The 14,842-nt window shown below is 42.0% G+C and overlaps 1 protein-coding gene across 1 annotated transcript in view; it reads left to right on the forward strand.

Annotated features, from left to right (window-relative positions):
- LOC111152666 (ADAM metallopeptidase with thrombospondin type 1 motif 17) overlaps positions 1 to 14,842 on the forward strand; it is a 323,596-nt gene that overhangs the window by 181,875 nt on the left and 126,879 nt on the right. Inside the window, exons 11-12 of the mRNA XM_022511219.1 lie at positions 11,989 to 12,093; positions 13,160 to 13,305. Of these exons, the coding sequence (XP_022366927.1) occupies positions 11,989 to 12,093; positions 13,160 to 13,305 (251 nt within the window). The remainder of the gene's footprint in view (positions 1 to 11,988; positions 12,094 to 13,159; positions 13,306 to 14,842) is intronic.

A 14,842-nucleotide genomic window follows, 5' to 3' on the forward strand; every position in this document is an offset into this window, starting at 1 on the left:
AGCTAATGAGAAGAGAAGGCAGTGAAACACAGCCAGTGCACGCCCCCTCCCCAGGAGTTCAGGATGGAGGGGAGCCAGAGAGGTAGCAGGTGAGACACATGGGACTGTCACTCAGAAGAACCAGTTGGAGGTGGAGTGTTCTTAGAACCCTAATGGGTTCTTCCTGGTGAGAATGGAGAAAAGGAAAGACTTTACAGAAGATGGGGCTCCTGGATTTGGCCTTGAAGAATACAGAGAATGATTTTATGGCTCTCTATTCAGATTATTTATTTCATTTCTGGTTCTTTCCCTGCAATGAGCTCCGAGGGCAGGCATAGGTCATGCTCGCTCTCTACCTTAGTTCTCCAATGTGGCGTGGTACAGCCTGCAGCGAAGGGGGCTCTCCCAGCAAAAACAGCAGCCCGTGCTGGGGCCCGGGGGCACAGAGGAGCTGTGGAATGTGGGTAGTCAAGTGCACATAGGACAGGGGTGCATGGAGGTGGCAGGGAGAGGACAGGGGCAGAAGCTAAGTGAGGAGCATGGATGTGTCATAGGGATTTTAAGTGAGTCCTGCAGGGAGCGATGGCTGTTGAGGTTAAGTTGAGATCTGTGTTTCCAAAGAGATTTTGCAGATACATTGATCATGAAGAAGACTGCAATCAAGAAGACCTACAGGAAATGATTGCATTTGTCCAGATGAGAAAGGAAGAGGACTTGAACGAGGCAGTGGCACTGAGGCTGTAAAGAAAGAATTCATTGCAGAAAAGCCACATTGCCGTTTTCCCATTTATCTGATTGATACTTTGTAAATATGCATTGTGGGCATGAAGTCATTGTAGCAAAGACCACCTCCACCAGAGATGCTTGGTTATCAGTGTGACCTTTCAGAATCAAGTCTGTTTTCCGAATAAGCAATGTATGCACAAGGTGTGAAATTCAAAACATTTGTAGATTTCCTTTTTCATACAAATATGAGCATCCTATCGTGCTATTGTGTATCTTGCTTTTTTTCTCTTAAGGACATTTTAGAGTTGTTCAATCCCTGTGTAAATAGAGTTGCCCCATCCTTTTTCTTTTTCTTTTTTAACTACAAGCTATGTTATTTAGCTTTTCGTTGTGAGGTAGCTTTAGATTTAAAGAAGAGGTACAAAAATAGTACAGTAAGTGTGTACCTTTCCCCCCAGCTTCCTTCTGTGTCCACCTCTTACAGAACACTAAAACCGTTATCAAAACCGGGTTATAAGTACAATTCTGTTCACTGAAGTGCATGCAGATGTCACCGGTTTTCCTGCCAGTGCCCCTTTTTTGTACTGGAATCCTGTTCTGCATTTAGTTAGTCCTGTCTCCTTGGTCTCTCCAATCTGTGGTGGTTCCTTGGTCTTTGTCTTTCATGACCTTGTCACTTGAGCAGTACCGGTCAGTTATTTTGCAACCTGGGTTTACCTGCTGTTTTCTCATGATTATATTGAGGTTCTGCATGATTGTAACATTTGTAACATGTAACATCTTGTTATAGTGGTACCCCCTTATCCGCGTTACCCATGGTCAACTGTGGTCTGAAGCAGCTGATCCTCCTTCTGACCTGTGGTCAGGTCAGTCTTAGCCTGTCCCCAGGTCACAATACCTAGGTCGTGAAGTGATGCTTCATCAAATCATGTAGGCTTTTTATCATCTCACGTCATCATAAGGGTGAATACAATAAGACACATAGACCACATTCATAACACTTTTATTATCATATATTGTCATAATTGTTCTGTTTTGTAATGGTTCTTAATCTCTTACTGTCCTAATTTATGAATTAAACTCTGTCATGGGTATATACATATAGGAAATAGCAGTGTCTGTAGGGTTCAGTACTATCCATGGTTTCAGGCATCTCCTGGAAGTCTTGGAACACACGCCCTGTGGATACATGGGGACGTTGTCCTAGTGATGTTAACCTTGGTCACCTGGGTAAGGTATTTGAAGGACTCTCCACTGTAACTTTTTTAAAATTTAAATTTAATTAGCATATATTATTAGTTTCAGGGGTAGAATTTAGTGATTCGCCATTGACATAACACCCAGCGCTCATTCCATCAAGTGCCCTCCTTAATGCCCATCACCCAGTTACCCTAGCCTCCCCTCCTACCCACCCTGTCCAGCAACTCTCAGTTTGTTTCCTATAGATAAGAGTCTCTTATCTTCACTGTAACTTATTATTTTTCTTTTTGTCATTACTGCTGAGTTTATCTATAGCAGAGTGTCCTGACTTTGGCACTACTGAAGTCATTCTTTGCTGCAGCTGTCTTATACACTATGGGATATTTAATAACATTAGCCTCTACCCACTACAAGTCAGACATCCCCTAGATGTGACAACCAAAACAATGTCTTCACACATTGTCAAATTCCTTGTAGGGGGCAAAATCACCCCAAATTGAGAACTGTTAGTCTATAAGATAAATACCTAGAAGTGGTTAAAAGGTCATTTTTGCATGTTTTATTCACCTGTATATAGCACAACAGGAAACACAGAAAAGTTTTAATCCTAAGTGTACAGTTATATTCATTTTCATTATAAACTGAACACATCAGTTTAACCTGCACATCAGAAATATAGCATCTCTGCAATTCCAGAAGCTTCCCTAAAGACCCCTTCTATTCGCTAACTGCCAGCAATAATCACTATCTTTCTTTCTGAACCCACAGATTAATTTTGCCTGTCATTGAACTTGAGGTGAAATTAGGTACATGCCTCTCAGTTCTTGATAGATATTGTCAGATTGATCTCCGAAGAAGCTTATCTGTTTACGCTCCCATAAACAACATATGAAAGTTCCTATCTCTCCATGTCTTTACTCAGCCTCTCTGGTCCTTGCCAGTCTGAGCATTTAGGAAATGTGTCTGTTGCAGGTTGAATGGCATTTCTCTTATTAATGACTTTGAGCATTTTTTCACATATTAAGAAGCCAGTTATGTTCTTTTTTCTTTGGACAGTCTTTTTAAATCTTTTGGATTGTTGATCTTTTTTTAGTGATTTGTTAGAGATTTTATTTTTAAGGAAATTGGCTCTTTAGCTGAAATATGAATTACAATTTTTTTGCAGTTTGTTTACTTTTTTTAATCATTTATGTCAAGCAGGAATGTGTGTGCGTGCATGTGTGTATGTGTGTAAAGCAAATATATCAGTATTTATTTTATAAGGCTTCTGAATTTCATGTAATGCTTGGGAAGGTCTTTCCTACTCCAAACTGTAAATAAATTTAATTCATGTGATATCTTCTAGCATTTTTATGGTTTCATTTTTATGTTTAAATCCTTAATACAGGGGCGCCTGGGTGACCCAGTTGTTAAGCGTCTGCCTTCGGCTCAGGTCATGATCCCAGTGTCCAGGGATCGAGCCCCGAGTCAGGCTCCCTGCTCATCGGGAAGCCTGCTTCCCTCTCATAGTCCCCTGCTTGTGTTCCCTCTCTCTCTCTGTCAAATAAATAAAATCTTTTAAAAAAAAAAATCCTTAATACAGCAGTCATTTATTTTAGTGTAAGGTGTGAGGTAAGGGATCCAATTTTACTTTGTTTCCAGATGGCCCGTCAGGTGGCTACATAGCATTTATTAAATAATTCATTTCTCCCCATAAATTTGAAATGCTATTTTTATAATATATTATACTTCTTTATATCTTATTTTTAAAATATATTTCTGGATTTTTCCAGTCTGTTCCACTGATTTAATCATGTACCCCTTAATACTTACATGACTGTAGCTTTATAAAATATTTTAATACACTAACCAGATGCCTTTTCACAGTCTTACTGGCTATTCTTTTCCTGTTTATTTTTCATATGGTCTTTAGAATCTGCTTGTTTAAGTCTAACTTGTGTTGGTATTTTAAATTCAAGTATATTATTTTAGAGACTTACTTAGTGAAAAATGTATGCCTTTATACTTTTAAGTCTTCCTACATAGTGTTTCTTTACATCCATTCAAGACATCTTCCCTCCCTCACTCAGGGCAATTTAAAATTTTTCTTCATATATGTTTTATAAGTTTATTTATTCCTATAGAATATTTTTTCCTATATGAGTGTGATCTTTTATTCCATTATACCTATAAAATTGGTTGTAGTTGCTGTTTATAAAGAGCTTTGATTACTGTATTTTAATTTTCTACCCAACCATCTGACTGAATTCTCTTAGAAGTTATAATAGGTCTTTGCTTGAGTCATTTGGGTTTTTTAGTTATAATCCCATATTAGCCCCTAATTCTTTCTTTCATCTAAAATAATAGCAATCTGGTAATATACATTCTTCTTCTCAATTTTAATGAGAATGCTTCTGATGTCTCCCCATGAGATAAATATTTATCAAATGAAGTATCCATTTGTGTGTATTGTTAAGAATTTTAATAAGAGGTTGTGATTAAATTTTATTAAATGTCTTCTAAGTATCCATGGAGAGAAATGGCTGAGTTTTCTTTGAATTATTAATGTGGCAAATTATATTAGCAAGTTTTCTAACACTGAACCATCTTCAGATCCGTGGAGTAAATCTTACTTGGACATGGTGCATGCTTTACTATATTAGTAAACTTTATTTAGGATTTTTGCACAGTGTTCATAAATGAGTTTGGTATTAACTTTTTTTTTCTTTTCCTGTGCTTATCTTATCCAGTTTGGTTTCAGTGTGATATGAATTAATACAAAGAATAAGGAAAACATTCCCCCCCTTTAAATGTTCTTAAACAGTTTGAATGCATTGGTGTTATCTGTTTCTGAAAGATTAAATAGAATCTCCTTATGAAAAATATTGTTAAGAAACCATGTGGGCCAAAGGTTTTCAGGAAGGGTAGCTCATTGACCAACTTCCATAGGTCGTCTTTTTTTCCCCCCATAGGTCTTCTATATTAGCTAGTCTGTATGCATTTTTAGTCTATTCTGAACAATAGCTCTATTAATTTATACACTGTAAGGAAATCATTTCATCTCAAGTTTATGTACTTAGAATAGAGCTCAGTGATCACTGATTATTATTTAAAATTTATGTGCATATATATCTCTATATACATAAAATTTTCTTTACATTTTGCTTATCTTCTTTCCTTCTGTCCATCTTTTTTCTTTTTTTCTTTCTCCTTTCTTTCTGTCTTATTATTCATGCTTTCTTCCCTTTTTCTTGAATAGGTTAGCAAGTGGTTTATCCAGTTCATTTTTCCCCCAGAGAGCCAACTCATATTTGTCTATGGTTTTTCTGTTTGCTAAATAATAAATTTCTCCTTTTATCTTTGTTAATTTATTCTGTTTTCTTAGAAATTTGTATTGTTCCCCTTTCATACATTTTGAAGTAGACAATTTATTTTCTTCCTTGAGTATTTGAGACTCTTCTTTCATATGTCACTATATCTAGCATTTTCATCTTCATTATTTTCTTCATAATTTGTAACTTTGGTTTTGACCTTCCCATTGACCCAAGAGTTGCTTTAAATGACATCATATGATTTTTGCTGTTTTCAGTGGTTGCAAAGCAAGCCAGTACTTTCATCAGATGTTACAAGGGGAGGGTGTTCCACAAAAGCATGAGTAGGAGAAGATACAGGGCCCATTTTAGAAGACCACCCCTGCTAAGTGGGGAGACTCACTATTTTACACAGTACATATTCTCTATTAGCTATTTATCTTCTCAAATACTGCTTCTCTTCCATTCTTTCTATTCTTCTTCTGGGACTATGAGTAGACACAGACATCAGTATTTTCCTCTTTGTTATCTCCTAACCCAGTTTTTTAAAGTTTTTTTCCAATTTCTTTTCTCTTCTTTATAATTTCTTCAAATCTATTTTCCAGTCATGAATTCTCTCCTTCAGTGATATCAGAATCCACTGCTTTCCTTCAACAATTATACCTTGAATGTCTCATAATAAAAGTTCTTTCTAGTTTCTTTTTCAGATTTTCCTGATCATACTCAATCGTATCTCACCACTGGCTTGCATATGCGATGTTATCTTCTATTTCTTTAAAAAATTTTATAGATAATTATTATAATGATTTTTTTTTCTGGAGAGGGAGAGGGTGGGCAGGCAAAAAGGGAGAGGGAGAGAGAGAATCTTAAGCAGGCTCCACACCCAGTGCAGAGTTCAGTCTCACAACCCCGAGACAGTGACCTGAGCCAAAATCAAGAGTAGGGCACTTAACTGACTGAGCCACCCAGGTACTCCTAGATAGATACTATATATTCTGTATCTGATTGTTCTATCATCTAAATACCTTGGAAGTTTAAATCTTTTGTTGGTTGCTTCTGCCAGCTGTCATTTATGTTGCCATGTTTCCTCGTGAGTTTGCTTTTATTGAAAATCACTGGGGAATTTTGAGAGCCTGAATGGTGGTTGCTTTTCCTCAGAGAGACTTTATATTTGTCTCAAAAAGCTAGGGGTGCCACCAATCCTTCTAGAACTGGTAAACACCCTTCCAGATTCCAGACTTACTCTCTCAACTGGAATGTTGATCATTGCCAGCCCTCCTTGTATGTGCTGACTACAGATTGGACTGTGTTGTAAGTACGTACAAGTATAGCTATGTGTGTGTTTTGTATTGGTTTTCTTGAATATTTCCTTTACTTTGGTTAGCTCAGCAGTAAGAATGACATTTTAGAGGCATCTGGCTAGTTCAGTTGGTAAGAGCATGAGACTCTTGGTCTTGGGGTTGTAAGTTTGAGCCCCACATTGGGTATAATAAAATCTTTAATAAAATGTCATTAAAAAAATACCCAGCCCCCACCCAAAAAATACCTAGCTCTTTTTGGAATGGAAGAATAGTGTTGCCTTCCACAGACTTATCTATTCTGATATTTGCTAGAAGCAAAATGTGTCATAGGCAAACCTCTCTTTAGAGTTTATACTATACCCTAATTCCATGGGCACAATGAAATAAATGCATTTCCACCTTTAATCTCCTTCTCTCCATTCTTTCAACACCCCAATTCAATTATTTGTCTTAGTGATTCATATTTACCCTTTAAAAGCTCTGATATCTTTACATTTGTTATATTTTATTCCTCCCCCTGCTAGACGTGATAAAGAAACTGATATATATGGACAGTCTCTTATGCTCCCCCACCCTACTGCACCTTCTTTTCTAGCCTGTTCTTATATCTGTATCATTTTTGCCTCATCCAAGTTTATATACTCTGCATTCTGTTCTCTAATTTCAGTCCACACATTTCAATCAGTGCTTTGATGGGTGCTCACTTCTAGTCACTTCTACGTTTTGCATTCGTTTCTCTGCTGACTGGACTTTATCTTCTAGTATTTTCTCGAAAAAAGGAATCAGCTAGTTATAGGTTTGAAAATAATTTTCTGGGGCACCCAGTCAATTAAGCATCTGCCTTAATTGCCCTGATCCCTCAGGGTCCTGGGATTGAGGCCCACATCGGACTCCCCACTCAGTGGGGAGTCTGCTTCTCCCTCTCTTCCCTGCTTGTGTGCGTGCTCTCTCTCTCTCTCTCTCTCTCTCTCAAATACATAGATAAAATCTTTAAAAAATTAATTTGCTGTTACCTAAATATTTGAGCAACACTTTAGTTGCTAGAAATTGCTCAGGGTACACTTTCTTTCCTTGTGTCCTTTTAAGCATGGCTCCACTGCCATCTGGCCGTGAGTGCTGCTGTGGGGAAATCTGCTGTCTTTTCCCATTGTCAGTGACTTGATCTTTTTGTCTGGCTGCCTAAAATATTTTGGGCTCTATCTCTGAAATCTGGTAACTTTTATCAGGACATGCCTCCGTGCTCATTATTCTTTGCCATGTTTTCCTGAATGGGGCTTTGCTTTTCAGTCTGAAACTGAGACCTTCTTTCATTTCAGGATAGGATCTTGAATTTCTCTTCAGATACCTTTTCTATTCCATCACCTTGGTTCTCTTCTTTAGGAGGCCTGTGCTTCAGCCCCAGCTCAGGGCCCTTGGCCTCCATAAACATCTGTCCCCTCATTGGAAAAAATAGAGCTCATCCTCCTTGCCTCCCACAAAATTGCTTTATGTCGCATCTCCTTGACGTGTCTTCCATGTCTATCATTTTTGCCAAATCTGTTTCAGTTGTTTATTCATTTTATTACATTCACTTTTTCTCAGTCATTAACTCCATGTACCTCTCTGTGTTCAGTGGTATCTCTCTTCTTCTGCTGCTCTCAGTGTTGTCCTCATTGGCCATCTGATTTTATTCTTTCTTACCTTCCTTGGCCCAGTTATGATGGTCGATAATTTATCTCCTTTGACCTGACCATCTTTTCCCTGAATTCTAATGTATTTGCTTTTTGCAAGTAAAAAAACAAAAAAATTACTATGGTTTAAAAAAAAAATAATGCACATAGGTTTGGACATTCTTTTTAGCCATATGATGATCATATTATCTGGTGAGTATTCTTCACATGCTTTCTTCTCCCTTTTTATTTGTACTAATTTGTGTAAACCCTATACTGATTGTTTTTGACTATTGCTCACCTCTGAGTTATTCTTGGACCAGCGATTGATAGGATATTCATTTTGGAGATTGTCAGAGTTATTTCCAGGCTAACAGGGATTTTTCTTATGAGAGGAGTATGGGTTCTGACCTAAAGCGTGCCCACTGTGCACTCTGTCTCCTGCTGTGAGGAATGGCTTCCTACATGTAGGGTCTCTCCTTGTAATTTCCTTGTGAAGCCCTGATTTTCCTACTTCTGCCTGGTGATAGGTTGGGTCCAGAGAATCTTCCCTTGCCAGTTTAAGCATGCATTTCTCTCCTTATCTTCCCTCTCTCTAAATAGTTTTACTATAAATAGTATACTGTGCTTGCATAAAAACGCATGTTTCATTTAGAGCTTGATTAGCTTTTAGAGAGTGAACACATCTGTGGAGCCACTACATAGGCTGAGAGCCAAGATATGAACCTTGATCAATGAACTCCCAGTCCAGTACTTCTGACCCAGCTCAGGCCCTTGACCTCTACAAATATGCACCTCTTCTTTGGAAAAATGGAAAGAATAGAGAAATCCCTGTCCTGCCTGCCTCCCACAGCTGTCAAGAGCCTCGGACACATGTCAGAGTACTTTGTCATTTGGAAAGCACAACACAAATGCCAGCTCTCTAAAAGGCATCACAGTAACAAGCATTCATGCTGTCCATACTGTTTTTCCAGTATTGAAAATGAGTCACAGAGGGGCGGCTGCTTAGTTTGGGCACACAGGGCAATGCTGACGGCCGAGCTGGGGTCAGGCTGCCACTCTAAAGTTGCCTTCTCTGCTCAATCCCCTTGTCTTCGTTTTGAGACTAAACAGAAAAGTAACCACTGTTCTGACTCCCAGCACCACCATTTTCTCCTGCTTGTTTCTGAAGTTCATATCAATGGGATCATGCCGTATTCCATTGTTCTCGTAGACCATATTCCTCTGTTGATGGCCACTTGGGCAGTTTCTAACTTTGGGACAAATACAAAGATTGTTGCTAGGAACCTTCTTGACAAAATGTTTTTGGTGAACATAGACACACGTTTCTGCCCAGTGCATACCTAGGAGTGGCACTGTTGAATATTAGAACGTGCATGTCTTCAGCTTTAGTAAGTACTGTCAAAGAGTTTCTCAGAGTTGTTGGACCAAGTTAGAAGCTCGGCATTAATTTAAGAACGTTCTTATCACACCACATCCTTCCCAACACTTTGTATTCTCTGTCTCTGTTGTTGAGTCATTCTGGTGGGTGTGTAGAGGTAAGGACTGGTGGTTTTAATTAGCCTTTCCCTGATGGCTGATGAAACTGAGCACCTGCTCATATGTTTATTGGCCTTCCTTACATTTAAATGCCTTCATTTGTGAAGTGTCCCAAGTTTTTTGCCCATTTTTCTACTGCACCGTTTTAATTGTCCACGGGGGCTTTTGTTTCCTGTTTTTTACGTGTATTCTAGATACAAATCCTTTGTTGGTTCCATGCATTACAAATATCTCTCCCATGTATTACAGATGCCCTCTCTCACTTTCTTACAGTTGTCTTTTGATAAACAGAAGTTCTTTAATATAGTACAAGTCATTAATTTTTTCCATTTACGGTTAGTACTTTCTGTGTTCTACATAAGAATGCTTTGCCTGACCTCATCTCCTTTTCTCTGATGATTAGAAAGGTTTTATGGGAACGTGCTGTCTATAAAGTGCCTAACAGTTCACACTGCCTTCTTCCTCTCCCTCCCGATGGGGCAGGTGCGTCTCCTAATCCCAAGCACTCCTCCCCCATAAATTACCTTCAGAGTTAGCCTGTCTCATGAACACGTGTCCACACACTGACACCACACTCTCGAAGAGCTCTGGGGTCAAGGTGCATGGAATCAAACATTTAATGAGGTGCAGTCTGTCTTTATGGGACCAGCTGGTAGTGTGCTCGGGGTTCTCATCTTTTTACCATTCCATGGAGAGGTGAGCAGTAATGGGAACGCAGGGGCTTTCCTGACCCCAAATGTGCACCATTCCACTTGAATCATCAACTTCTTTAAAGGCCCAGAGCAGCTTCCACATAACTTGAGAAATGAGGAAGTGCGGTGGGCTTTTGAGCTCTTTGTCAAAGCCCCTCCAGCTCTGCTTTCCTTCCCTTTTTCTCCTTTTGTCTCTTCAGCTTCCAAATACTTTCTGATTTGAGACATCACAGTATACATCTATTCTGTGCAGATGTTTGAGAGTACTTGGAAAGGCAGCCCTCTGCACGAAGCGAGGCACACGCTTTGCAAGCTCCACTGTGACTGTCCTGAGCAAGGACCCTTGACCCTCACCCAACCCAAAATGCACCCACAGGTGCCCTGGTCACACCCCAGAGGGTGAAGTCTTTCTTGCTCCAGCCCAGGCCTCTTCCCCATGATTGGGCTTGGCATCCTGGAAGCACTGCGTCTTTAAAAGAGCCTTCACTACATCTGTTCTCAATTTTCAGACCACGAGGCGAGGATTTGGGTGCAAGTAGTTTATCTGGGAAGTGATCCCAGGAAGCACTGTGAGGGGGCAAGAACGTGGGAGAGGAGGGTGGAGAGACCAAAGTGCACTGAAGGGCAGGCGACCGCAGGGACAGTGGGGCCATCCCACCAGGACCCTCTGAGAGAAGTGAGGAGCTTGCCTCGGAGCCGTCCCACCAGGGGAGATGGGCTGTCCAGCTCCCATTCCTGTGGTCAAGGGTCACTCCAAGGTCAGAGGATGGCCTCTGGCAGAGAGACTGGAGAAGCGGCAGTCGGTGTGTACAGACACTGAGTATGCTCTGAGTCCTGCAGGGGAGACTGAGGCAGCCAGGGAGTATGCTAGCCATGTGTGCTCCAGTTCTTTTTATAAATGGTTCCATCCTGAGCACTTGGTCAACGTGCAGGTTTTCTATTAACGCAAACGGGAGTCTGTTTTTAAAAGCCTGGCCTTGTTGAAGGAGAATTATTTTAATTGTATATTTGTGCATGTTAAGAAATTCCTTAGGTGAAATAACTGTAAGAAATTATGCATAAGTCAGCTGAACTAGAAAATGGGTGGCCACAGGGAGAGTGGAAAACCTTCTTTAACCCCTTGGGGTCTCTGAGCCCTTTATTGGCCTTCGGGCTCTGGCTTTTAGGCCTGTGTAAGGGCTCCTCCAGCCTTAGCAACAGAGCTGCCTCTTCTAGCAGGCCCTCCCTGAGGAGGCAAGGCCAGGGAGATTCTTCTCCCGTGCACTCTGTCTGACCCATGGGTATCTGCCTCACATCTTCCTACATTTAAACGGAAGTTATGTGTTAATGGCGCCCAGCCTGCACCCTGCATTGGACACCCCCTCAGTAGCTAATGCAGAAATTGCTGAACCGAATCCCCCGAGACAAGGCCCTTCTAGGAGTCAATGCACAGAATTTTGTGGAATTAAAATGAACCAGTTGAATGATGCACTTTTATATCCAGATTCATGGCCCTCCTTCTTCCCTTCATATTTCAAATTCCAAATCCAAACCAGTCATTGGGCCCCACCTTCCAACCCCAGGAGTGACCTGTTTATGGCGTTCTAGGCAGTTGTGTTCCTTCCCTTGTCAGCAGCATCTGATGTGTGCTGGACTGTGGTGCCTGGTGGAAGGAGATACGTCCTGCAAGACCAAGCTGGACCCTCCTCTGGACGGCACCGAGTGTGGGGCAGACAAGGTAACCCCCACCTCCCATGGCCCTCCCCTGGCCCCCGTCTCCTGGGCATTGGGCAAGTCTCCTGAAGGTTAAGTCTCCACACCATATTCGTGCTCTACACTCCCCCTGGGCTGCCCCAGAAAGGGCCATGGAGCCCACTCTGGGCAAAGAGGGACACTTCTATCACCTCTCTCCTTTTTTTCTGGTAAGATACAAGAATTGCTTAATATTTTTATTAAATTGACTCTTTTTGTCACACAAGTGAATTTCCTTAAAAAGCAAAAACAAAACCTTTTACATCAACAAATCATACATGGGAAAAGAGGATCGCTGGTCATACACAAAAGGCTATCCCAAAACGAGTTCAATGAGCACAGTGTTAGCTGAGTCTAGCTAGAGGTTGAGAGAGCAAGCCCCAGGCCTAATGTTCATTAACAGGAGAGACTGATGTTGGAGAGGAGGGATGTTCAGGGCCCGCAGCCACAGATTTCTCCTTAGTCCTAACTGCAAGGAGTGAACCAGATGCCATGATGGGAAACCACTAAATCACCTCTCGTGGCCCAGATGTGCCAGGCACGCTGGGCAATTCCATTGTAGAGGAGTGGCTTTCTCTTATTCTCGGAGCCAGGGTTCACCCCTGTGGAGCTGGCAGTGTCCTCTCCAAGCACCAAACCCAACTTTGGAGTGCAAAACCATGGAGCCAGGAAGCACAGCCTTCCAGAGAGACGAGGAGCTCACGTGAAGTGAAGTTTGCCTAAGCTTGGGTCTCTTCATGAGCCCTGTGAATTAATCCTTTCTCTGAGAATTGAGAACACTCCAAGGGAGCCCATTCCGTATGGCCTGTTAGGGCAAAATGCAAAGCCCACAGGTATATACATGTAAGGGCGAGTAAGAAGGACGGTCTCCAGAGTTAACAAGCATGCCTACCCCCGAAAGGGCCTACTTTTGTGTAAGTTACAAAAAGCCACTGGGAATGGCCTGGTGTTTTCTCACTTGGAGGGAATTGCAGTGATGTGGCGAGCGAGCAGGTGGGATTCCTTGGTGCTGAGTGGCCCTGGGGGCCGGGGCCTGCCCTGCTGTGTTTCAGTGGTGCCGCGCAGGAGAGTGTGTGAGCAAGACGCCCATTCCGGAGCACGTGGATGGAGACTGGAGCCTGTGGGGTGCTTGGAGCATGTGCAGCCGGACGTGTGGGACAGGAGCCCGCTTCCGGCAGAGGAAGTGTGACAACCCCCCGTAAGTCCCCCTTAACCAGGCATTCTCCAGGGTGCCCTGATCGGGGTTTCCAAATCGCAGCTCTTCCCACCTGATGCCAAGAAGGGTCTGTCTCCTGAGGAGAATTTGAGCTTAAGGGGGAAAAAAATGAAATCCCTTCAAGGGCCCTGGGGGGCAGGGCTGTCATGTGTCATACGGCGTCTTGGCTTCGACAGAGCTCTAGCTGTGAACATGGATGCAGGAAGTCCCGTGGTGTGCTGGCTCCTTATTCCTCATGTGGGCCTGGGTAGCAAGCTTTCGTGAGACAGCTGGGTGACAATCTCCCTTTGCAGGCGTCCTCAGTCAGGGTCATTCTGGGGAAGCCTGTGGACCTTTGGAAGAATGGCTGACCTTCAGATTGGCTATGAGCTGATCTGGGAGCTGCCTGGCTGTGAATGAGTCACAAAGCATCTGGGGGTTCAGCTGTCTTGTTCATCCAGATATTTTTCACCTGTGCTCTTAGAACTGTTTGACAGAAAACATTTTTTTGTTTTGTTTTGGTTTTGGGGAAGGGGTTTTCCCCCTCATTGGCTTCCTTTCATTGACCTTGATGATGACTCCTCTTGTTTTTGGCACATTTGTTCCAGAAAGCTCAGGGCTAGATTTGTGCTTCATTACAGTAATTCCTTTCCCACAGGTTTTTCTCTTCTCCTCTGAGATTTCCATTTTTACTATTTCATAAAACAGTCTGCTTTATGTCTCATGTGCCATCAGCTGGATCACATTAATTTTGCAAATGAATGAGTTATAAATTATGAGTAAAGAGAATTCCTTTTATCCACAGTTAAGTCATATTGATGAATAAGTAGCAAACCCCTCTTTTGTTTAAAAATTCTGATGCCCAGACTTTATCCCAGAGCAATCAACACACAGATTCTGGAGCTGGGACCGGGAACTGGATGTTTAAAATCTCTACAGGTGACCCCAATGGCCGGCCAAGGTCGAGAACCCGCCGATTAAAGGAGACCTCACAGTTTAGTCAAGGTCAGAAGCACTCTCTACGCCCCCAGCAGTGCTGTAAGAATTGGTATCACATACTGTGTCTTATTAAAACTTTTCCTTCCAGTATTTAGCAGAGTACTTGAAAAATAGTAGGTGGGTTTTTAATCTTTTAGGAATGACTTCTTAATTAAAAGCATGGAGGATGTACTGGGATTCTCTAGAGAAACAGAATCAAGGAATATATATATACATGATTTGCAATGAGAAATTGGCTCTTAGGGTCCCAGTATCTCCCATCTGTAAGCTGGAGACCCAGGGGAGCTGGTGGTGTCATCCCATCCGGGTCTGAAGGCCTGAGAACCTGGGAAGCTGATGGTGTAAATCCCAGTGGGAAGGCAAGAGAAGATGCAGAGGGTGGTCCTAGTGGGGGTAGAGGGCGCATGGGGTAGATGTGAATTCCTCCTCCTTCTGCCTTTTGTTCTGTTGAAGGCTTCAGGGATTGGATGATGCCCCTTGGGGAGGGCCATCCAGATCCCTGCCTCTGTAGATTCAGATGCCAATCTCGTCCAGAGACCCT

This window comes from Enhydra lutris, unplaced genomic scaffold (genome assembly GCF_002288905.1).
Source record: "Enhydra lutris kenyoni isolate GAN:26980312 unplaced genomic scaffold, ASM228890v2 scaffoldscaffold29, whole genome shotgun sequence".
Taxonomy (NCBI): domain Eukaryota; kingdom Metazoa; phylum Chordata; class Mammalia; order Carnivora; family Mustelidae; genus Enhydra; species Enhydra lutris.